The sequence below is a fragment of the Ochotona princeps genome, chromosome 15 (genome assembly GCF_030435755.1).
Source record: "Ochotona princeps isolate mOchPri1 chromosome 15, mOchPri1.hap1, whole genome shotgun sequence".
Taxonomy (NCBI): Eukaryota; Metazoa; Chordata; class Mammalia; order Lagomorpha; family Ochotonidae; genus Ochotona; species Ochotona princeps.
The window spans coordinates 20,509,923-20,533,681 of record NC_080846.1 but is presented as its reverse complement, the minus strand read 5'-3'; the positions used below and the strand labels follow the sequence as shown (position 1 = coordinate 20,533,681).

Genomic DNA, 23,759 nt, shown 5'->3' with positions numbered 1-23,759 from the left:
GGAGTGAACGTGCTGTTTGCTGTACTTAACCTACAATTTCTTATATTTACTCAACTCCTCCTGCCAGGGATGCCCTCCCTCTCTTACTCTCTCTCCCGTTCCCCAGATATCCAAATGATTCTCCTCTAGTGTAGCTCAGCTTTCTCCTCCCACGGGCAGACGTTGTATCTGTCCACTGCGGAGAGATGTGAGAGAACTTTCTCTTCCAGCATTTTCACTATCAGCCTTCGGCCAGTCTCATGCACACACCTTATCCTTTTGCTAGGTCTTAGTTACCTGGGAGGCTGCAGTCCATTGATATTTGGAGAAGTGAATTGAAAAACACATTGTTTGTGTTTCCCATCAGGTTCTATGTTCCCTTTCTTTTTTTGGAAAGGCAGATGTACAGAGAGGAGAGACAGAGAGGAAGATCTTCCGTCCGATGATTCGCTCCCTAAGTGGCCACAACGGCCAGTGCTGTGCCGATCCAAAGCCAGGAACCAGGAGCCAGGAGCTTCCTCCGGGTCTCCCACAGAGGTGTAGGGTCCCAATGCTTTGGGCCGTCCTCGACTGCTTTCCCAGGCCACAAGCAGGAAGCTGGATGGGAAATGGAGATGCCAGGATTAGAACCAGTGCCCACATGGGATCCCGGCACATTCAAGGCAAGGACCTTAACCACTATGCTATCGCACTGGGGCCCTCTATGTTCCCTTTCAATGTAGATCATTTAGAAGACACTTTGCTTTTGCTGCTGTAATGGAATACCACAGCCTGGCTCATTTATCTGCAAGAGAGGTTTATTTAGCTGCTTGTTTCGGAGGCTCAGGGAGGCTAGAGTATGGCACTGGCAAGTACCCAGTGTCCAGTGAGAGCCTCTGAGTACCTAAAAACATATCAGAGGACACCGTATGAAGCCACTGAGCCATCTTGACGCACTCCCCTCCTCCTGTGACCTTATCTTGACCACCTCCTACTGGCCTCAGGTACTTCTATAGAAAGAGATTTACTCACAGAAAAAGAAGACTGAGATTTGATGGCTACCACTGTTGGTACAGTACCTCAAATGCATCAGGGCCGGCATCTCTGTCTGTCTCTTGGCCTTTCCTTCATGGCTGCAAGGTAGTGGCAGCAACTCCAAGAATAATATTTTCCTGCCATACAAGAAGGAGGGGTAGCTTCTGTCTGAACAGATGCATGCTTGCATTTCATTGACCAAAACTGTGTCACGTGACCGTCTTCACTCTCTGCAAGCAACCCCAGGAGAAAAAGCTTCAACTTGTCTAATTTCTGTAGTACAGGGTACCAGGTTGCCATGCTATGTAATGAACTATTTAGGCAATGTCATGCATGGGAAATGCCAAGGACAGCTAGACATAACTCCATGCATGTTCCTCCTCATGAAGGCGCTTTTGATTGGAAAAAATAGTGTCTCAAGTTAACTCCAAGAAAGGAGGTGTTTATAGTATATTAGAATACATGTTTGTGATGTCCGCAAAATAATTCGTGAGCAGTGAGGGTTAATGGGAGAGTGCTGTGTCCTGGAGAGCCTCCCCACACAGCCCCAGTGAAAGAATTCTGTCTTTCATTAACATGACAGTCACTTGCCACATGTCTGTGCTGCCAAGTGACCCACTTTCCCACCCCCAGTTCCACAACATTTAAGAGGAATCTGATTAGTAAAGACTAGGCCACAAGTTACTTATGTCTCTGCCTTTCGTTTGTGTCTTCCACTGCTGCACCTTCTGTGAGCACAAGCTGTGTCCAAAAATACATGTAGACAAAGGGGACTAAAAGGCCACTGAGAGAGAAATTGCTGGGAACTATTATACACGGAAGATACATATTTCTTGACCTCATCCAGGGTTTCAGATGAAGTGAGCTTGCTGGAAATAGTAAATGCTCTCCCAGAGCGTACAAATATTCTCCCTGGGAGTCCTCTTAGCAATTCTGTGTGATGAGAGCCATTACTATAGAAGATGTCCGAGGCGCCTTGGAAGCTGGCAGGCTATGGGTCCTGCTGTTCCAGCCAACCTCAGGATCCACGAATTCCTGCTGAAATGATGTTTTGCTGGAGAAAAAGCAATAGATAACGGGCCTTGAAGCCCCTTCTGTTTTAATCATGCTGAAAACTCATAAATGTCTTCACTTGTTCCTCCTTGGAGGGAGGCGTCTATCAGACATGTGAGATGGTGCCTTCGTCTTTCCACCAGCGTTCCTGAGTCTCAGGAAACGCAGATGAACCATTATGCTTCTTGAAGCAGAATGGAAATCCTCCTCCTCACCCTCTGCTATCCACGCATGTGTGGACTTTTTATATAAAGAAGCGGCTCAGCCTGGTTTGCAGGGACGTGCTCTCTGCAGTTAGATGGCAGGGTCTCTGCTCCCTGTGCTGCAGGGGAGCCCACGAGGACACTGCAGGCTTCACTGCAGGAGAGGAGTCAGAGTCCTTGTGAACCTGCAGGGAAACCTCGGGGTACCTTCCTGGGCTGATGCTGGTTTGTAAGGGGATGGGCTGCTGGCTTCTTAGTGTTAGTGACGGTTGGGGATATAGAAGGAAACTGTCAAACTCTGCAAAATGGTGAATGCTTTTAGAAAAATTATAGGATTAAGTAAGCTGTGGAAGCTTTTATAATTATGACAACTAATATGGATAGTTAATAATAACAGCATGAACAGCTTACAGACCAAACAACAAAATTTTTTTATTGAAAAAATGTTAGTAATATAATATAATGTAGTTATAGTTACAATTAACCAAGCCAACATGCTGTATAATAGATCTCTAAAGCTTATTCCTCCTCACTGAACTTTGTACCCTTTGAGCAGTATTTCTGATCCTTTGTACCCACATTTTCATAGGCAGTATTTCATTTAATCCTTACAACAACTGTTTGAGGTGAGTATAATTATTATACCCATTTTACAGATTGGGAAACTGGGACACAGGAAATATAACAGTAATTCTGCCAAAGTCATGCAGTTATAAGGTAACAAGCTGGTACTTGTACCCAGCTCTATCAAGGAGAGGTGGAGTTCACAGGACTGCCCTTGGTCAGGATCCTAAGCACCCACGAAGGCCTAATTCAAGGGGCTCTACGGAAGGCTCCTTTGTCTCAGAGCCCAGGGCAGCAGTGACAGCAGAGGCCGGAGCTTCTGTGCGAAAGGTTGGGCCTCGGGTTGAGGTAGTTTCAGATAGCGGAGAGTGGGGAAAGTAACTGGGAAAGACAGCGTGTGCACGTGGAGGCCAGAGAGAATTGTGCAAACCAGGAGTATGTGCTGCACATGTAGCTTAATGGGTATGGTGTGTGCATCCTGAGCTCTTCTTGCCTGGGATTAAAATTGTTGTACATTTTAAGTGCTTCCAGATGGAGAGCCCTTAGGCAGAACCAGGAAGAGGGAGGGGAGGCGCAGCTTGCACCAGCTCCTACAGGAAAGAACAGAAGAGAGGATAGGTTCGGGCCCCCACTCCGACTTCCATCCCGCATGCTTAGGCTGAAACGCCTTTTCCCTGGGTGGTGGTGATAAACTCGGGAGCTTGCCAGGTCGGGGTACTCAGTCCAGTTAGTGAAGAATTAGGGACTCCGCTCCTGTCCTCGCTGCCTCACCCACAGGCTACCTACCCTTCCCCACTGTGACTCGCCGAGAACACTCCCCCGCTTGGTTTTGTCTGGGTTTCACTTCCGGGCAATACATTTCAAACCCAGCTCAGTGTGGTGGTTTCATCAGTTGCGGGGTGGGTTGTGACTTAGTTCCAAGGACAGGGGGGCTCTTCCAGGGTCTTCTTGGAGATCAGCATTGTTCCCATTCATCATCAGAACTCCTCATTCAATCTGATGCATTCAATCTAAAGAAATCAAAAACATGTGGATCAAATTTATGTAAAAAATGTGCAGGGGTTTAAAAATTAGAGAAGGTTTTCTGGCCAAACACATTTTTGGTTTTGCTGAACGCAAAGGCGCTGGAAAAATATCGACTTTGCCAAACCCAGGGAGCAGCCGCCAGGTCTGCTGAGCCTCCTTCAAGCCTTCCGGGGCTGCAGGCAGGGATGTTTCTGGCCAGGCCCAGCATTCCACAAGAGGCCCCATCCATCCCCACTCAGGCCTCGTGACTGCTGCGGGCCCCAGCACCTTGTTTGCTCTGAGCACCAGCAGAGGAGGTTACAACCTCTCCCTCACCATGAGGACAGTGTCCCCAGCCAGGTTCCTTGTCCCTTTGCTTAAGGAAAGTCACCACTGAGTGTTCTCATACCATCCTCCAAGAGCTCAGGTGGTCCGTTGTGGGGTTTGTTAACTCAGCGGATTTCCCCCCCACCAGCCCTGCACGTGGGTTCCTCAGGCAGCTTGGCACAGGCCTGCAGATGTTCCCTCCTCCACGCCCCTTTTTGGTTCATGACAGGCCTGCCATGGACCCTGGGTTTTGAATCTCACCCTCTTTCCAGCTACTGCTCCAAGGCTGGGCTGTGGCCCTTCAGCCCTCACAGGGGTCTGTGCAGAACAAGGCCTGCTTTTGTGGGGGGACTGTGTGCAGAGCCAGGTCCTCTGGCCAGCTCAGCCTGTCTCCTACCTCTGCCATCCCAGTCTAATCTTGGCTTCATTTTCCCCTCCTGGTTTTCAGAATTCCCACCAGCTGTTTTTCATAGCTCCCGATCACTCATTTAGCTCATTCTTGATGACTTTGTTTTAACCTAGATGGTATTTTGTTCTGAAATTGCCTTATCCCAACGTGCTGTGTCTCTAAACTGCACCCCTGGCACCAGGGTTACCCGCGGTGTGCACAGGGTTCTTGTCCTTAAAGGTAAGATGGAAATGCCCAGATAGACAAGTCATTGGGAAAAGCAAATGGGAACGTCTATGAAATTGCCTGGTGGAAGGTCCCTGCATAATACTGAAGGAAGGTCTTGCATTGACAATCTTCTGATTCTTGATAACTTACTGTGGCCCGCATCAAAACCCATCTTAGGAAATGGTGTGTTTTGTGCCTTCTGTGTAGTCAGGCCCACTTGTTAGAAGTAATATGAGTTGATGATGACATGAGAGAACATGTGTGCTGTATCAAGTGAAGCAGAATGTGACTGTGCTTATATAGAAAAGTATACTCATCAGGGCAGGTATGATGGCTCAACTGGCTAATCCTCCACTGCAGATGAACACCAGTTCGGGTCCCGGCTGCCCTGCTTCCCATCTAGCTCCCTGCCTTCCCATCCAGCTCCCTGCTTGTGGCCTGGAAAACAGTAGAGGATTACCCAAAGCCTTGGGACCCTGCACCCACATGGGAAACCACAAAGAAGCTCCTGGCTTTGGACTAGCTTTGCTCCAACCATTGTGGTCACTTGAGGAGTGAGCCAGTGGATAGAAGATAAGTTTCTCTCTGTCTCTCCTTATCTGTATAATTCTGCCTTTCCAATAAAAATAATTTTTTAAAGACTTATTTTTATTACAAAGTCAGATATACAGAGAGGAGGAGAGACAGAGAGGAAGATCTTCCATCCAATGATTTACTCCCCAAGTGACTGCAACGGCCGGTGCTGCGCCAATCCAAAGCCAGGAACCAGGAATCTCTTCCAGGTCTCCCACACGGGTCCAGGGTCCCAAGGCTTTGGGCAGTCCTCAACTGCTTTCCCAGGCCACAAGCAGGAAGCTGGATGGGAAATCGAGCTGCCGGGATTTGAACCGGCGCCCCGGGGCATTCAAGGCGAGGACTTTAGCCGCTAGGCCACGCTGCTGGGCCTAAAATAATTTTTTTTTTAGAAAGTATATTCATTGGTATAAAATAAGCATAGCTGAAGATCTTGAGGATGGTAATAGCAACTGTCTCTGGTTGGTAGAAAAGGGAAAAGCTGCTAAGTGAAAAAACCCCTGGATCTTTCAAAATAACCTTACAATGTGATAGGGTAGCTTAAAATTCAGGCTGGGAGCAAGCGTTTGGCAGAACAGTTAAGATGCTGCTTAGGACCCCTGGAATCCCATATTGGAGTATCCAAATTCAAGTTCTAGTACTGCTCTTAATTCAAGCTTCTTGCTAAAATAAAATGACTTTAAGAAATTCTGACTGTCAGTCTTGCCTGCAAGCTCTGTCTTGACATTAACTGACTGATGTTGAGAAAGTTACTGTACCTGAATCTCAGCTTCCTCTTCAGTAAATACAGAGAATAATAGCATTATTACACCAAGGAATACAAAGAAAAAAATTCAATGGCACATACAAAACACTTAGCACAAAACCTGGCGTAACAAACACTAGTTCCATCAACACCATAAAATTTCACTAACATTTCCCAACATGTTTATTGAGTAGAATACTGGGAAACAGATCTTCAAGCAACAAGAATATTTGGCCATGTGGAAAGTGAGACTAGCCAAAGAATAATTAGCCATCAACCCTGTTTCTTGCGTCCTAAGGGATAAAAAGAATGTGGATAGGGAGGGAGAAGGATATAATCGAAAGCAGAAGAGAGTAAGTAGGACAAGAAAAAGAAGGAAGCATAAGTGAGGCTGGTGTGAAATAAAATTGCCTCAGGGAGTCACTAAGTTTGGAAGATTAGCTCGAAGGGCTATTAGTGATAATAAAGCTAATTACTGCCGAGGCCCTCGAACTGGACCCGAGGCAGCCACAGAAGCGTCTTCCCAGAACAGCTGGAGGAGTGGAAGGATGTGAAGTCAGGGTGCCGGGGCAGGGCAACTGTTGGCGAACTGAAGCTGTTGGCAGTCAGTAGCCGAACTGGGGCAGAGACTAGGCAAACTGAAAACAGAAGCATATATAAGATTTTTTTTTAACAGAGTATTAAGAACTCTTGGTAGACTCGATTTACAGAATGAAGAAGTGTGAAACATAAGAACATTACGTTCTAGACTGAAAAAGGAAGAAATGTGGGAGTCTGGAAAGGAACGAGAATGCTCTGCCTTGTCCCTCTGAATTTTCTGAATCAATTTAAAAGTAAATACCGGAATCTAGTCAAGGAAACTATGTACTATGAAGTTAGGCTGGGAACCATGCTTTGCATTTAAGAGCCAGTTTGACTTACTCCTCTCCCCTAACCTGTGAGTTAAATGCATCCTCTGGGCCCTTCTGCACTCTGATCTCCCAGCTTCACCAAGGGACAGTCTCCCTAGTACTTACCTGCTGGAGACTGCAAGCCAGGGTTACAGCTGCAACCGATGAGAAAATAGAGATCAAAGATAAAATGCCCAAGAGTTCAATGTTCCACATCCCATTTTATCAAACCTGGAGGGAGAGGGTCTGGCAGTATGACATCCCAGTACAATGTCTCTGTGTTTGTTGACTACAAAATAACCTACTCCCAAAACTTTCAGGCTTAGAAGGTCAATCTGTTGCCATCTTTGACAGTGCTGTGTGTTGACTGCTCAGCTGGGTGGGTCTCTGTTGGGATCTCAGTCACATGGTCACTGTCCTCCACTTGTTGGAGCTAAAGTCACCTGAAGTCAAGACTTGACTGAAAGTCCACGATGCACGCATGTGGCTGTTAGTTGCACTGGCCTTTGGGTGACATTTTATCTAAAGTAGCAACACATTGCCTCTCCCTTTGCTTTGTTTTGTTTATTTTCTTGATTTGAAAGGTAGAGAGAAAGGAGAGAGAGACACCTTCCATCTACTGGTTCACATCCCAAGTGCCGGCAACAGCTAGGCTGGCCCAGGCCAGACCCAGGAAACTGGGTCTCCCACTTGGGTGTCAAAGGCCTATGAATTCAAGCCACTGTCTGCTCAAAGCGTGCATCAGGGAGAAACTGGATGAGAAGCAGAGAAACCTGGACACAAACCAGGTACTCCACCATGGGACACAGGCATTCCACGAGGTGCTGCATTAAACGCCTGTCTGTCTCTGCGTTTGGCTTTGGCATCTCATACCATGGCGGCTGGATTCAGACAAAATACTCTGTGGCAAGGGGTTCAGGATTCTCAGGCAGCATCTGTGCAGCATCTTCAGACTTGACTTCCAAAGCCTCAGAGTGTAGCCGCTGCCATGTTCTGTTGGTCGAGGCAACAAAGGCCAGTTCCTATTTGAAGAGAGGAATATTGCAGTCTACTTCATGTGAGGAACAGCGTGCTTGTGTGAGGGGTGGAGGAAGTGGGAGTTGTCTTGTACACCTCGCCCGAACCTTCCTGTGATAGTGCCTTCCCTGCTGTGACCTCTTAAGGAGTAAAGGAATAATCCTCTCTGTCTCTAGTGCATACCAACATACAGGGATAAGTCAGCTGCTGAGCTAATTAAGAAATCTGGTTGGTAGTGGAAAGACTTCAGATTAGGGACCTTCAATGGGATCAGTCCCTGTGCGTTCTGGTGGTTGCTGGAAAAGTTAGAATTTTCTAGATGGGAAGGAAGTACAGTTGCAATTTTTTTTTGGTAAACATTTCTCAAAGGAAATAGACCTAAGCTTCCAAAGTTATAATTTGTTGAGACTTATTTTCCTATTAATAAATATTCACATAAGTATCTACATTTGTAATCATCACTTCTGTAGTTTTAAGTCATGCGCCTCACAAAACAGGGCTCATTGTGGACGAAGGGAAGATGATGAGCTCTCAGGATCCAAGGTCAGTCATCGCCCCTGCAGTCTCAAGCAGAGTGATACGTCTTTGGCAGCCACTTGCCCCCAGTGTTGCCACCAACACTTTGAGTGTGCTGGTGGGGGCGGGGCCATGGGGGATGTAGAATTACATGTCACGAGGGGAACAAGTTGCTCCCTTGTGCTGAAGGGGCTTTGTGACCGCTGGAGTTCAGCTGTGGAGGTGACATGTGTAGCTGTTCACCATTTCCATGGGCTGTGTTCCGTGGCCAGCAACTGGAGATTTATCAACCAGCAAATTTTAATTTTTTTCAAATTTATTTATTTATTTGAAAGAAAGAGTGACTGTGGACGGTGGGAGGGTGGGGAGAGTGGAGGCTGTCTTCCATCTGCTAGTTTAATTCCCAGATACCTAGAAAGGGATTGGATCGAGGAACAGCTTCTGTGGGTAGCAAGGACCCGATTGCTTGAGCCTTCATCTGCTCTTTCAGTGCATGCTGGATCTGAAGTGCTGGCGGCAGCTTTTCTGTTTACTTACATACATATATTAATAGATTTTTGTTATTTTGTGTGAACATTCTAAGATGCAACTTAAACCACATGCCCACCCCTGTTTGTTTATTTATTTGAAAAGCAAAGAGAGAGAGCTCCCATTTACTGATTCATTCGTCAGATGCCTACAACATCAAGGCTAGGTAGGCCAAAGCAAAGCCTAGTATCCTGTGCAGGTAGCAGGAATGCTACCTGAGCCGCCATCTTCAGCCTCCAGCATGTGCGTCAGCAGGAGGCTGATGTCAGGGGAGCCAGGACTGAAATGCAGGTGTCAGATACAGGCTTCCAGGCACTTTCTTTTTGTCAGCTTTCTTATTAGTATTATTTTGCATGAATCAGTTTGATAGCTGTAGGGATTCCTTCTTCCTGTTTCCCCCCCACCATTTTCCTCCATATTATCACAGTAATATAGCAAGTTACAAGTTTAACATTCTGCTATTTACGTGTGTCATGACCTTATCGGTATAGCAAAGATACAAAATCTAGGATTATTTCAAGGGACATTGAACAATTTTATTAGGAGTCCTCCTTTTATTTAGGAGTAGATATGCACAATACATTGTATTTTCACTTTCTGGTACTAGTCTCCATTGTACAGTTCATTTATGATAATATGTATATACATGTTTACCTATATATCTGTTTTGCATTTTACATGAATGTTGCCTTATATCAAAACATATGATATCTGTCCTTTTGGGATTGGCTTATTTCACTGAGCAGAATAGTTTCCACTTGGCATCATTTTGTTGCAAATGGTAGGATTTGATTCTTCTTAATGGCTGAGTAGTATTCCATGGAGTAGATGTACCACAGTTTCTTTATTCGTTCCTCTTTCAATGGGCCTCTGGGTTGTTTCTGTGACTTCACTGTGCTGCTGTAAATAGGGCGGTTACAGGCAGCTTTCTCATGTACAGATTTCACTTCATTTAGATACATTCCCAGGAGTGGTATAGCTGAGTTGTATGGTAGGTCAGTCTTCGGCTGCCTGAGCACCCTTCATACTGACTTTCATAGTGGTGGTCCTAGCCTACACTCCCACCAACAGTGAGGTAGGGTACGTTTTCCCCTACACCAACAAGTGTTAATCAATTTCTAAATGTAGGCCATTCTCTCTGGAGTTTGGTGTGGAACCTCAATGTGAGAGAGCCTGAGCATTTTTTTCATATGTTTATTAGCCATTTGAATTTTTTCTTGTGAAAAATGCCAAACAGTGTCTTAACCATCCTGTCAAACACCCACCTCTACTTATTGGAATACAATCAAAATTTGAGATTTACATGATGCATAGCCAAAAACAAAACAAAACAAAAAAAGCCCTGGCTCAGCAACCCACCCAATTCCTAGTCACATAATGGGCATCTACCTGTACATTTGTGCTGGACACCTCCTCTCATTGGTGGACATTCCCCTCTGATCTCCTGAAAATAATCACTTCATGTGAATGTTGCCTTTTCTGCATTAAATTGTGACACTTGATTAGATTGAGAGGTTTGTTTTCAAAAAACTCAAATCCCTGAGATCCTCTTCTTGGCAGTCTTGTAGCAGCCAGGCGTTGGATGAAACTCTAGGCTATCTTCACACTGGCCAATATTTTAGCTGATTTTGAAACTTTTTGAGCTGTCTACCTTTCAAAGTCCATTGTTTGTTTTGTCTGCAGACTCCTAAGGAAAAAAACCCTTAAAGAGATCTGTGGTACGTCCCAAGTATAAATTAGACTTGCAGCCAAAACAGCCAGCTGCTTTTGCATAGTATGAACATTAACAGGGTATGAGTATAAGAGAACTATATTTGCAGTAGTTAAAGGTCACTTGATTCATTTGCAGCCAAGAGCTGTGAGGTGTTGTGGCCAATCACATCCACATCCAGGTCGTCCTATGATGAAAGAGATGGAGAATGTTAGAACCATTAGCTTCTCAGCGGCCACCTAGTCCTAACCTTTGTTTCTGAGGTAAAGGGAGACACTGAAGGTTGGAAAAGTCAGGACTCATCCCCCACTACTTCCAAATAGAAATCTAGTCATTGTGCCAGGCCCTGTGCTTGCTAGTACATACAAGAATCTGGTCTGGGAACACCTCAGACAAAGTTTCTTTGGGGATACCCCCAGTCGAGCTTCCGGACTCAGAACCCTAACCAAGAAAAGACAGAGGACAGAACAAGTCAATCAACCACCTCAGCTATATGTTGGCAATGAAAATACTGGGCAAACGGAAACTCTATGATGGACTATGTCAATCAGAGGATTCTCCAACGACCTCATTGTGCTTGGAGTGGTGAGAGTGGCAGCAATTCAGAACTGTTGAACTATCAAAACCACTTGAGCAGGACCCTCGGAGCATGCCCCACATCCGGGACCTGGGGTGGGTGGGAGACTGGGTGGGGCTTCTCCCTTAAAATCCCCTTTTACATCAGATATATTAAGGAAACAATACGGAACTAATTGTCTTGTCCATCTTCCTGTAGTGCTTGAACCTTTTTTCTTTTTACCTTAATTATGTCAAGATTGTCAAAAAAAATTTTTTTTTAAAAATCTAGTCAAGCAGTCAAACCAGACTTGGCAAAGTTGCCCAAACACACCGGTGCCCTCTCACATCCCTTGTGTTGACCTCAGCAATTCCTTCTGCAAAAGGTACGGGGTGTCCAACTCCTCCTTTCCTTACACTTGTCATCTGAGGAGTCAGTGTTCCCCTTAAATCCGTAAGTTTTGATCTTGGGATTGAACAAAGTGGCTTGCCTAACTACCAAGAAACATCTTAGACTCAAGTGTTTTGCTACTAGAGCCACTATTGTCTTCTTGACATCATGAGCATGGACAAAATCAGAGAATTTGGCTGCAAGCTTGGTGGCCTGTCAGAAGGCCTCTTAAAGCAACCTACTTGGTTTACAGTACTACAGGGAAATAGGCTGGAGTTTTATTTTATTCTGGTTACAACTATCATATTATTCTGATTACAACATATAATATCAAAGTTGAGTCTTGGGGTTGGCCACAAAGAGGAGAGGGGGCCAAAACGTTAGCGTCTCCTTGTTTCCTGCCACCTGTTGGCAGCTTTCATCTTTACCTTGGGAGCCACCTTTGGCTTTTCTGCCAAGAACACTCCTGAGAGTCCCTGCATGAAAATCTCTAGAATTCTGTAATTAAACACCAATGCATTGAGCCCACTCTTAATCCTTTCCTTCTTGCCACGAATCTATACTCCATGTCAATGCCCCGAAATTCAAATCAGCAGTTCTTTTCCAGATTGCCTTAGTTGATTTTCCTAACAGCTTTGTGAGTTAGACCAGATGTCATCTTATCTGTTTTTTCTTTTTATTTTTCTTCAATTTGTGAAAAAGAAATGAGTTCAGATGAGTACGTTGAGAGCCGAGGAGAGTCACTGGCATGAGTCATGAGCAAGGTCCAGAGGCCTGAACAAAAGTCTGGTTCTTTTCTACTCGGCAAAACCAAGCCTGAACTCTGTAAGAACTCCTCATCCTACCTGGACTACCTGGAAAATTGCTGAGCTGATAAAGATGTAAAAGCTGCGAGGGCGTCTCAGAGAAGCAGCAGAGATTTAGCAAATGTAAAAATTGATGGATTCTTTCTCAAAGTAGCTCCAAGAAGCCAGCGTCAGCTTACAGTAGCATAAGCTCTCTTAACATGCCACTGAACTATCATCAGTAATAGGGCATAGATGTGAACCTGTATTAGACAAACGCTGAACCAGCAGCCTGTGGCTGAGCGCTAAGTGGAGGTGCTGTATTAAGGAGTTACTCTCACTGGCTCCTGTGTAAAGTGGGTACCCAGGGATAACATTAAGGATGTCTCAAGGAGCACAAAAGGCCAGTTAGAGCAGTCGGCACTTGGCTCATTCAGCCATGTTGGCCAGGGTTCTTTCCGACCCCCACACTCATCCCTGCTGTCCAGCACAGGGTGTTCTGTTTGCTGAAAGCTCTACTGACAGCAAGGAAGGAAGAGGACAGCGTTCACTTCTGCAAAGCAGCAGTGGAGAGAATGTTCACCGTAATGGCCAAGATAGCCAGGTGCATCCCATGTTTCTCTAGAGAACCAGTCCTCCTAACACTGGGTTGTAATTGTGTGTCTCTCTTGTACTGGTTGAGAATCTATGAGAGACTTTGTCACTTATGTTCCCTGCCTCTCTGGTGCCTGGAAAAGTGATTGGTCTACAACCAGCACCTCTTCAGTTGTAGTGTCTCTAGAGCCAAGATGAAAGCAGTCGCTGTGTGGTGGGCACATGCACAGGGGCTCACACTGCATTCTCCCCCACCCACACCTATTGCTCTCATGCAGGCGTGCTTTTTAGAACAGAAAAGAGAGAAGCTGAGAGAGATGGATGAAATGGATCTGTCTTTGTCCTTGGCAGAAGAGGCAGTGTAGACAGTGCTGAACAGAGTCATGGCCTGGTCACTAGTGTTACCAAGGCTGCCCCATTCCTTCTAAAGAGCGCGGGTGGATGTTGAAGTATCCGTCACTAAAGGTACCAGATATGAGGAAGGACTTACGGTTTCTCATGACACACGCTTCCTCCAGCGATTCAGGCTGAGTATGAGTGCTTTCTCCCTTAGCCTGTTTTGAAGTAATGCAGTGTCAGAACCCCAGCCTCACACAAGAGGAGTCTGTCCCCTTGGGCCTCCGGATAAATAAGGCAGGCAGGGTTTCAAGTGAGTGTATTAAATAAAGTTAGTCTCCTTAGTCCTAGGCAAGTAAGAGGGTGCTTCAAAAAGTTTGTGGGAAATAGAACTCAAAAGCAAGTTTATTTTAGTACAAAGGCATTTCAAAATCGGTGCATATTTTTTTCAGAATGCATGTCACTTGTGAACTTTTTTAAGAACACACTCACAAGCATGAATTTCCAGACCATTCCAACCATACCTCAAGCATCACATTTTCAACAAAATTCTTGTTTACTATTAAGGCCATCTCTTAGGCTCATCCACAGTTGTTTTTTGGACCTATGTATCTATAAAGCAAGTTACCAAGGGGAGAGTACCCTATACTTGTAGTATAATCAAGTACCTCACAGCACACACCTGAAAACCACTAGACTGGTTAGGAAAGAGGAAAAGGAAGCGAACATCAGTTCCTAAGAGGCACATGTTTGGCCTAGGAGTTAAGCTACCTGTTGGATCCCTGCACCCCCAAACCGAGTATCTAGGTCCACATTCTGGTTCCTGTCCTAGCTTCCTGTTAATGCAGAGTTTGGGATGCAGAGGTGATGGCTCAAGTAACCATTCCTGTCGCTGTGGGAAACCTGGATTGAGTTCCTAGCTCCTGGCTTCAGTCCCAGGAATTGTGAACATTGGGGAAATGAACCAGAAGATGGAAAGAAAGTATACTTTCACTCACTCACTATCTTGTTTTTCTGACTCATGAGTTTTTTAAAAAAAGAAATAATTCATGAAGGAGAATCCTGTGTTGATTCTTATGCTGTGGTACTTCTGTTCTTTTCAGGTAAGAGTCTATGATCTCTCCAAATATGAGCATGGAGCAGATGATGTGCTTATCTTAGCCACCGATGGACTCTGGGACGTCTTATCAAATGAAGAAGTAGCAGAAGCAATCACTCAGTTTCTTCCTAACTGTGATCCAGATGACCCTCACAGGTTAGTGCATCGCTGTGGTTGTAGTGTTCCTCTAAGGAGACAGGCATGACCTAACTGAAATCACCAAAGATGTTTCATCAGTCATTATTTATAGTAGAAGCTGATATGCATGATTCAGCAATCAAACTGCAGAAGAATATGTACATCCTACTGGGGTACTTTCTTGTCCTTTTTAGTTGAACCAAGGTGCAGATAGTAAAGAATTTGATTTGTAAGATATTTCAGCAGCATTTCTTTCTCTATCTCACTTCATATCCTTCAAAGTAGGAACAATCCGAATTTTGAACCTACTAATGAGAGAGTGATGACAGATGTACCTCAGCATTTATTTTGACCCTTTGGGGAACTGTTTCTTTCTAGAAAGGAAAGGACAGAAAGACTAAACTAAGTATCTTTTCTAGTATGGAAGCAGGTAAATATAATTAAAATCCTGGAAGACAGTCAGAAATAATGAGAAATCACCTCTGGTGGAGGAATGCTTCACCTGGAACCAAAGAAACAGTTTCCCATGAGTGGCAACAGCGAAACTGAAACCGTAATTACCTTAATACTGGGTTTAATCAGTCAAAACTTTCAGTAGACATAAAGATATGTTTATGTGCTTCCATAGCTATTTTCAAAGCAATGAGAATATGAGGAAGGACAAAAAGCCATAAAGTAACTAAGCACATTTTTAAATAGGGAAGTGGAACTTTTACAAATGAAAAATATAAACTTAAAAATTAAAATTTCAGTGAATTAGATGGTTCAAGAGAACACTGGTGAGCCTTAAAATTTATTTGAGCAGGTAATCCAGAATATGGCTCCAAGAGATAGAAGAGAAAAAGTAAAAACAGAATGAAAGACTTGGCTGGGGCCCAGTGTGGGAAACCTAGTGGTTATTAAGTCCTTACCTTGCATGCACCAGGATTTCATATGGGCGCCGGTTCTAATACTGGCAACCCCACTTCCTATCCAGCTCCCTGCTTGTGTCTGGGAAAGCAGTCAAGGACGACCTAAAGCCTTGGGACCCTGCACCTGCATAGGAGACCCAGAAGAGGCTCTGGGCTCCTGGCTTCAGATTGGCACAGCTCTGACCATTGCAACTGCTTGGGCAGTGAGTTAATGGATAGAATATCTTCCTCTCTGTCCCTCCTCCTCTCTGTATATCTGACTTGCAAATAAAAATAAATCTTAAAAAAAAAAAGACTAGGCTGACTTCACATGTTCCAAATAGGTTTCTAAAGGCAACAGTATAGAAAAATTAAAAATTAGCATAATTTGAAAATACTAAACCTAAGGTTTGAGAAGCTTAACAAAACTCAGCTAGATGGAAACAAAGTTATGAGTAAGTATATCATAAAGACACTGAAGAACTTTATCTGCCCCTCCCATACCTAAAAAAAAAAAACCTAAAAGCAACTAGAAAGAAATGCAAAACAGACATACAGAAATGATGCTCAAAACATTTACACTGACATCTCATTTTTCAAAAGCAACAGAAGTCAAAAGACAGTGGGAGTGTATCTTGAGTTGGCCAAGGAAAAAATAACTAGCAATTTGGAAGCTTTATTTGCAATAAAACTATCAATAAATTGAAATAAAGAAATGTTGAGGCAAAGCAACCAGCCTCCTCTAAAGAAAATTCCAAAAGTATATGCTCAGATAAGAAAAGCATGTCACATGGAAGATCTGAGGAGTATATGGATTATTTAGCTAAGGTATGAGTAAGTACGTGGGTATATTGGAATCTGTGTAGACTGCATAAAAGAGCAATAATGTCCAGATGTATGAAGTGAGAATTGGTAGTAGGAGCTGGCGTTGTGGCACAGCACGTTAAGCCTTTCCTGGAGACATCCCATATCAGCATGCCTGTTCCCCTGCTTCCAATCCAGCTTCCTGTCAGTAATGTGTCTGAGAAGGCTAGGGGACTTGGGCTTTTGTCACCCATGTGGGAAACCAAGATGCAAATCCAGTTTCTTGAATTCAGCCTGGCCCAATCCCAGCCAATCTGTCCATCTGTGTCTCTCTGTCTCTCAAATAAATATTTTTTGTTTTGAAAGCTGAATTTTAAGCCTTTGTAATGAGTTAAGCATAAGGTGGTGATTTTCTTGACCAGGACAGGGGGAGGAGGAGGCAGGAGAAAGATACCTTTGACCACGAAGTCAGATGTTCCTTGGACTAACACCTCGAGGATGACTGGATAACCCCATTCTCCCTCCATCCAGACCCTCAGTCATCCTGCTTTCTGTTTCCTCTGGCCATTGTTGAAGACTTCACACAACATTGTTCTTTACTGGCTGGTCTGTTTCACCTTAGCAGCGTGTATCTGGGGTTTCTCCATGCTAAAGCATATATCAGAATTTCCTTCCCTTTCAGGCTGAGTTTGTTGCTATTGTTACATGAGAGGTTTTTGAAAAGCTTATGGAAAACCCATATTATGGATAAACATAAATTGCAAAATTCTGTGCATTCAAGTAATCTTTTAATTCCATTTTTCCAAAAACTGTCTGAATTTGCCTCGTGTTTCCTGTGTTTCACCACCACAACAGCAGCAGTAAAATAAAGTCAGACCGTATCACTCCTCTCAGAATTGTTAGAGCTTCGCTCAGGTGCAGAGGAATTGGTGATGCTGTAATTAAAAAGTCTTTATTAGAATTTGAATGTGTTTTTCCCCTTTCAAGCTTTTAGATTTAATCTGTTATAGATTCTCCTTGGTAGCAATGTTCTCATGTTGATTTTCTCTGAACTATTTTTATAAAGCTTTCCAAAGCCAGCTGCCAGTTAGGAGTTAAAAGACAACCAAATTTTTTTCCCCAAATCCTTCCAAGCTGGCCTGGTTTAGCTTCCCAGCCCCTCTCTCCATGGCAACAAATCTTCCCGCTGAGGAGTGGTAACCCATGGGCAGCATGCTAGTGCCAGGTCAGAGCAGGCTGCTGGCACCTATGAGAATTTGCAGGAATCCCCTTGGAACAAACAGGGCAGGAGAGAAAAGCATTTTCCAGTATGCATTTCAGGGATGATGGCAAACCAATGCCTGAGAAAGAGGCCTATGTCACATAGATGAATGAGCGAAAAGCACAATTTGCAAGAGTCACACAGTTAAATGCTAAGAGACACACTCACCATCTGAAGATCAGAGAAACCCTGTTGCTGCTGAGGTCCTAAGGCATAACCGAGGCATCAAGGTTTTCTTTGCCAGATTCGTCCTGCTCAGGTTGATTCATTAAAAAGTCCTGTTAAGAACCTACTTTGTGAGCCAAGGGCTACCAGGATACAGGAGGAGAATGTCTTATGAGGAAAAACAGACACCTCTCTCTACTACCCTCAGGTTTAAAGCCTAGAGTGGGCATGATTAAAGAGCAGGGCTTACCTATGTCAAGGGTGTCTCAGCGTAAACATGAGGAACTAGGCATGAAGCAGACAGTGTATGGGATGGGATAGAACTGGGGAGGAAGACTGTGGCACATCCCAGGAAACCAGGCAAGTCACTGGCTGATGGGATTGGTCTGGGTGTAGTGTTAGCTGATGGGATGTGAGAGGTCAGTAGGGTCCTCATGAACTCAGGAACGTATTAAGGAAAATCTGTGTGCACGGGACAGGATTGCTGGCATCTGCTCACTGTGACCCATAATCTTGAAATGTTGTGAATAATCTGACCCACCATGTGCTCCATAGCTCTTTAAGCTGCACTGAGCAAAGAAACTGTTTCAAACTCAACTAAATGCTACTCTCTTCTGTAAGTGCACCATCTGTGCACAGATGTGTGTGTCATTTGGTCAGAGGTAACTGTGCCCACCCCTAGCCAGGGCTTAGCATGTCTTCTTGGGAGGCCTATGGACACAGCTCAACCATAAGAGCCAGGTGTCTCCCACCCCCTACCCCCAGCCAGGGGAGCCCGTCTGGTCTCAGGCTGCAACATGCAAACAGAAGCAGAAGTTACCCTGATGAGCCTGAGCCCAAGTCATAACTTCTGTAAGAGGCTCTCACCCATGGTTAACCAGAGTTCATTTCTCTTCAAATGTAGTTGCCAACTACAGATTGACCTTTTGTGATATGGCTGTGGGGGCATGGAATTACAGGTCCAAGCCCCAGGCAGCCTGTAGTTTCTTTCAAAATGAGAAAGAAGGGTTGGGGGTGTGTGACTGAGTTGCACGCATCCCAGATTAGGAGTGTCTGGTTTGGGACTTGGCTTCTGAAGCAGCTTCCAGCTAACACACACCCTTTGGATGGCAGCAAATGATGGCTGCAGTACTTAAGCCCCAACTACCCACATGGGAGGCCCAGATAAAATTCCAGGCTCCTGCTTTGGTCTGGCTTAGCCCTGGCTATTGTAGGAATTTGGGGAACAATCCAGGGGTTGGAGGATCTCTCTCCATTGGTCTCTCTGCCTTTCAAAAAAAAAAAAAATATATATATATATATATATGTAAACAAGTACTTTTTATTTATTTTAAAGATGTATTTATTTTTTATTACAAAGTCAGATATACAGAGAGCAGGAGAGACAGAGGGGAAGAGCTTCCATCCAATGATTCACTCCCCAAGTGAGCACAACGGCCGGTGTTGTGCCGATCCGAAGCCAGGAACCAGGAACTTCTTCCGGGTCTCCCACGTGGGTGCAGGGTCCCAAAGCTTTGGGCCATCCTCGACTGCTTTCCCAGGTCACAAGTAGGGAGCTGGATGGGAAGTGGAGCTGCCAGGATTAGAACCGGCCCCCATAAGGGATCCTGGTGCGTTCAAGGCGAGGACTTTAGGCGCTAGGCCATGCTGCCGGGCCCAACAAGTACTTTTTAAATAAGACAGGTTCTGGAAGGACTTCAGGGTGGTTGGCCTGCAGGGAACAAAGTTAAGAAGAGGAACAAGTTTTGACATTAGAAGGTTTTTGTGGGCCTGCTTTTCTGTGAGTTTCATGATACTCCCCAGTTTTGTCTAGCAAGAAAGCAGCTCAGGAGGTTCCGGTCTTGGGAAGGGTGAGCCTTAAGGGTTTCGCCCTTTGATGGGTGGGCCTTTGTTTATGTTGTGTTAGGTCTTGTCTTTTCATCTTCCTCTTGCCTTCTACTGACAGGCATTCTCAACCAGCTGGCAGCATTTGTGTGCCTGGAAGGACATGGCATCTCCCCTCCAGATGCTTCTGAGGGAAGAGGTGATTAGCAGAGAGATGTTTGCCAAACTCTGACCCTCATACCATCCTCCCAGGCAGCCGTGGGGGCAGAAGTGAGCTGTGGAGTCCTCTTGACCCCAGTGAATCTTATTAAGTCCCTTGGCTCTTTTGAACTGTCTCAACAAAGGAACCAGAAAATTAAAAAGCAGCTTTGTGGATGAGCCAGCACATGAGTGCAGGAGGGGTTTTTCTTTCTTTTCTTTTTTACTGGAGTTTGCCCTCCAGTGCAGCCAGGCTGGCGGTTCTGTGACTCTTGTGGGGTCATGAACCAAACCGTTCATGGGAAACACGCAGAGTTAACCTTCTAGGGTGGGGTTGTTGGGGTTGCTGGAGGTCACCAAGCTTGGGCTGCAGAGTCCCCCAGTTCCCTCTAAGTCCTGGCATATTATCTCTGGGGACCAAAGGCTCCTGCACAGTACAGAGAAGGAAGGGTTACTGAGACAGAATCTCTGCAATTGATTATCCCCTCTGTAGGTCTAAGGGTTTCGGGTTGGGTCTCCTGGGAAAAATACACAAAACAGAGGCAAGTATGTAAACACTCAAAGAGGATGCTTAATACTTTGTCAGAAAGGAATAAATTGTTAATATTAGCTTACTAAAAGGGCAAGGGGGGAAGACAAAGTCAAGAAGAACTGGGGCCAGAAAACAGTCAACCAAACGTGAAAACTTTGTGTGGATTCACATTCCAGATGCCCAGGCATAACTGGGCCAAGCTTCACCCCAGTCCTTCATTTTTTATAACATATTTATGGCAACCTCAGTTTTGTACCTAGTACCTCGGGGCCCTCCACCGTCATAGCATGACACTCAAGGGACTTGCTTGGAGTGGGTCAAGTCTGTAGGTCTAAAGGTATCATTGTCCCCACAGACTGTGTGCCTAATGACAGCCATCGTCCTGAAGCTCACACTTTTATTGTAGCTCTTCACATTTGTGTTCTGATGGCTTGTGAAAGGAAGAGTTCATCAGTGCAAGGTGAAGACCCTAATACCCACCCTGCAGGCAGCAGGCATTGAATGCAGGTATCAAATTCTGGTTTGCATTGTCTAGATAATAGGAAATTTTATTTTGGCCAAAAACAATGGTTCTTTTTATGAAATCTTTCCATGAGTTCTGGGAACTAATTTCAGCAGTATCATATGGTTTTCAAAAACTATTCCTCAAATGCAAAAAGGAAGGATTCTCTCCCCCCAACCCCTTCAAGCTGCAGTGTATCAATTAAGTTTTTAAGAGGAAATTCGTGAGTATTTGATCTGGTGTTTGAAGATAGATAAAAATCTGCCTTTTTGTTGCTCTGCACTGTTTAGCATATTCAGATCCGTGGGAATTTGGAAGAAAGCCCGAGAGGCTGGCTGCAGCAGGCTCTGACCAGCATACGGCCAGGCCAGCTAGGCCAGCCGTTCTGTGCTCCATGCTATTGATGCGGCTGTGTTGGAGCAAAGCTGTGTGGCCACATCAGGGCATGTCAAAGAGCTTGCCAAGGAGAACTGAGAAGGAAATGGTCTATTATGTCCCCCCTATTGAAATGTTGTTCAGGACTGAGACTGAAATAAATACCCACCACTAAGAAACCAGGGAGTCAGTGCCAGGGTGCAGAGTTGGAAGAAGCCTGGCTGTGGGGCAGGGGCCGGGTGTCACATCCTCTCCAAAGGGGTAGGAACACTCTCCAGTCTGTGGACTTGAACCTGCCAGCTTGCAAACTCCCACTGAACACAGTGTGTCATTCAGCAGCTGTTACTGTTCCGGGTCAGAGGTAATCTGCCTGGGTGGAGCGTTTGTACCCCAGGATGGGGTTAGAAGCTGCAGTGAGCAGCTTTCCCGGCTTCTGGACCTGGTTCCGAGCTGTGCGAGGGACGGATATGGGCCAGCCCTCAGGCAAGCTGCCCCTTTGGGAGCACAACAAAGGTGGCCTCCAAGCCACTCCTACTATCGACCCACCCAATAGCCATAGATCCCTGCCAACGTTCAAAAGCTTTTCTACATCTTAAATCACCACGTGCTGCTCAGAATGCAGAGTTCCTCCTCCAGTTCCCATCACACTGGATTACTGTGGGCTATGGGCAGATGGAGGCTGCCTTTTATATGCAAATATTTGGAAGCCATTAATTCCCTAGGTCCTGCCATGGATCCTCCCCTTTTACAAGACCCTGTCTGTGCCATCCAAATGGCAAACATTAATTCCCACCCAACTGAAACCATTGAAGACTCTAAGCCAGGTTACAGGCTGCAGCCTGCACCCAACTTCCTTCTGACACTCCAGTGTTACGTAGTCTTGTGGAAGACAAAAATTCTGTCCCATGTAGATGGCTCTAGGCAAAAAGCCTTTGGGAGGAGAAAGTCAGTTTTATGTCTAACGAGGAAAATGGTGGCTAATGCCTGCTGACCTCCAACATGTGGCAGGCAGCATACTGAATTTCTTTATGGAAAAATATCATCTAGTTCATGGAATGTGAGAGTAGAATAAAGGTTACCAGGAACCATGGAGCTTAGGGAGTAAGAGAATTGGGGGAAGGCTGATAAACAAATATTAAATAGAAGTAAAAAGTTTGGGTATTCTGGTGCATGATAGGGTAACTACAGGTAACATAAATTATCTACTCTATTTTATTTCATTTTAGTTGAAAGACAGACATACTGGTTTTCTGTTTGTTGGCTCATTGTCTGAATGACCTCAACAGCCAGGGCTGGACTGGGCTGGGCTGAAGAGAGGAGTGTGGAACTCAATCCCGATCTCCTACGTGGGTGGCAGGGACCCAGTGACTTGAGCCACCACCTGATGCCTCTCAGATACACATTACTTGGATATGAGTTGTGTGTGTTCCAAGCACTATCTCAACTACTACAACAATACCTGTTCCCTGGATATCTTTGTAAAAGCTATAGGAGAGGATGTTGAATGTTTCTTACCAGAGATAATAAATGTATGCAGCGATAGATAGGCTTATCCTAATAGCAGTAATTTTTGAAACAGATCAATAAAAAGATCTGCTTTAGTACTTGCAGCAGACTTTCATGATTTCAAGTAAGAAAAGAGAAGTTTCAAAAAGCTAAGGAAATGTCTCAGAGCCGCCCATCTGGGCCCGAGGGAGCCAGACAGTCCAAGCTTTTCATGCTCCACTGAAAGAACTCAGAACTGTTGCAGAAACGGCCAGGACGCGAGTGACAGCTGAGGATTTATCGTCCCCCTTCTGCTCTGACTTTTGAGTCAGTAGTGGTGAAAAGAGCTTTTGGGCCTCCCCTAGTTCTCCAACCCCTCTTGTTTTTGGTTTTCCTTGCTGCCCCTGCTGTCCCTTCTCCACTCAACCCTGTCTTTCAGAGGCCCAGGCCCTCTCCGGCAGCCATTTCCTCTCAGCAGAGTTTTGCTGATCAATATGGAAAACTTCAGTCAGAAAAAGAAGTCTATTCTCCAGATGCAGAAAGGGGCCTCAGCCTTCTCCAGCAGCCCCTTCCGTAGCGTTACTGAGCGATGGTCCTACCCCTGCCATCGCCAGCTTCCGGTCTGCCTCATCACTCCAGCTGGGCAACAGAACGCCTCACGTTCCCTGTCTGTACCCATTCTTCCCTGCTCTGCTACGCCTTTCATGGTTTGACTCAGATTTTCTCCACACCCCTCACTCTGTGTCACACATGGGCCCTGTGTTCAGCCTCTGTACCCCATCAGTAGATACCCACCTCCTCTTTGTGACTGCCACCTTTAGCGGTTTCTTTCATTGTCACCCACTCAAAAAGTCCCTGTAAGAAAGACACTGCAGAACATGTCCTGTGTGAGGAGTAGCAGATTTTTTTTTTTTTGCACCGGTCCACATGTAAAGCAGCCTTGCAAATGGGGTCATGCCTGGGGCAAGCTGGCTGCCAAATGTGGATGCTGATGAGTGATGCAGTGACCAACGCCTTGATCCACTGTGGGAGCTGGAGCTAAATAGAGTTGCATCGCTGGAGTTGAGTTGGTCTGTTAGGAGGA

General features: G+C 45.3%; 1 protein-coding gene and 2 long non-coding RNA genes across 5 annotated transcripts in view; 1 reads left to right on the top strand and 2 right to left on the bottom strand.

The window, feature by feature from the left end:
• PPM1H (protein phosphatase, Mg2+/Mn2+ dependent 1H) overlaps positions 1–23,759 on the top strand; it is a 219,258-nt gene that overhangs the window by 188,206 nt on the left and 7,293 nt on the right. Inside the window, exon 9 of the mRNA XM_004582989.4 lies at positions 14,506–14,657. Within this exon, the coding sequence (XP_004583046.2) occupies positions 14,506–14,657 (152 nt within the window). The remainder of the gene's footprint in view (positions 1–14,505; positions 14,658–23,759) is intronic.
• The window catches only part of LOC131482037 (uncharacterized), a 70,143-nt gene continuing 49,137 nt past the window's right edge, over positions 2,754–23,759 (bottom strand). For all 3 annotated transcript variants that reach the window (XR_009246722.1, XR_009246721.1, XR_009246723.1), the window contains exons 3-4: positions 3,671–3,823; positions 2,754–3,403 (exon numbers count right to left, since the gene is read on the bottom strand). This is a non-coding gene — a long non-coding RNA (uncharacterized LOC131482037). The remainder of the gene's footprint in view (positions 3,404–3,670; positions 3,824–23,759) is intronic.
• Positions 10,533–23,723, bottom strand: LOC131482038 (uncharacterized). The gene is made up of 2 exons (XR_009246724.1): positions 23,471–23,723; positions 10,533–10,928 (listed from the first exon to the last, which is right to left on the bottom strand). It is a non-coding gene; the product is annotated as an uncharacterized LOC131482038 (long non-coding RNA).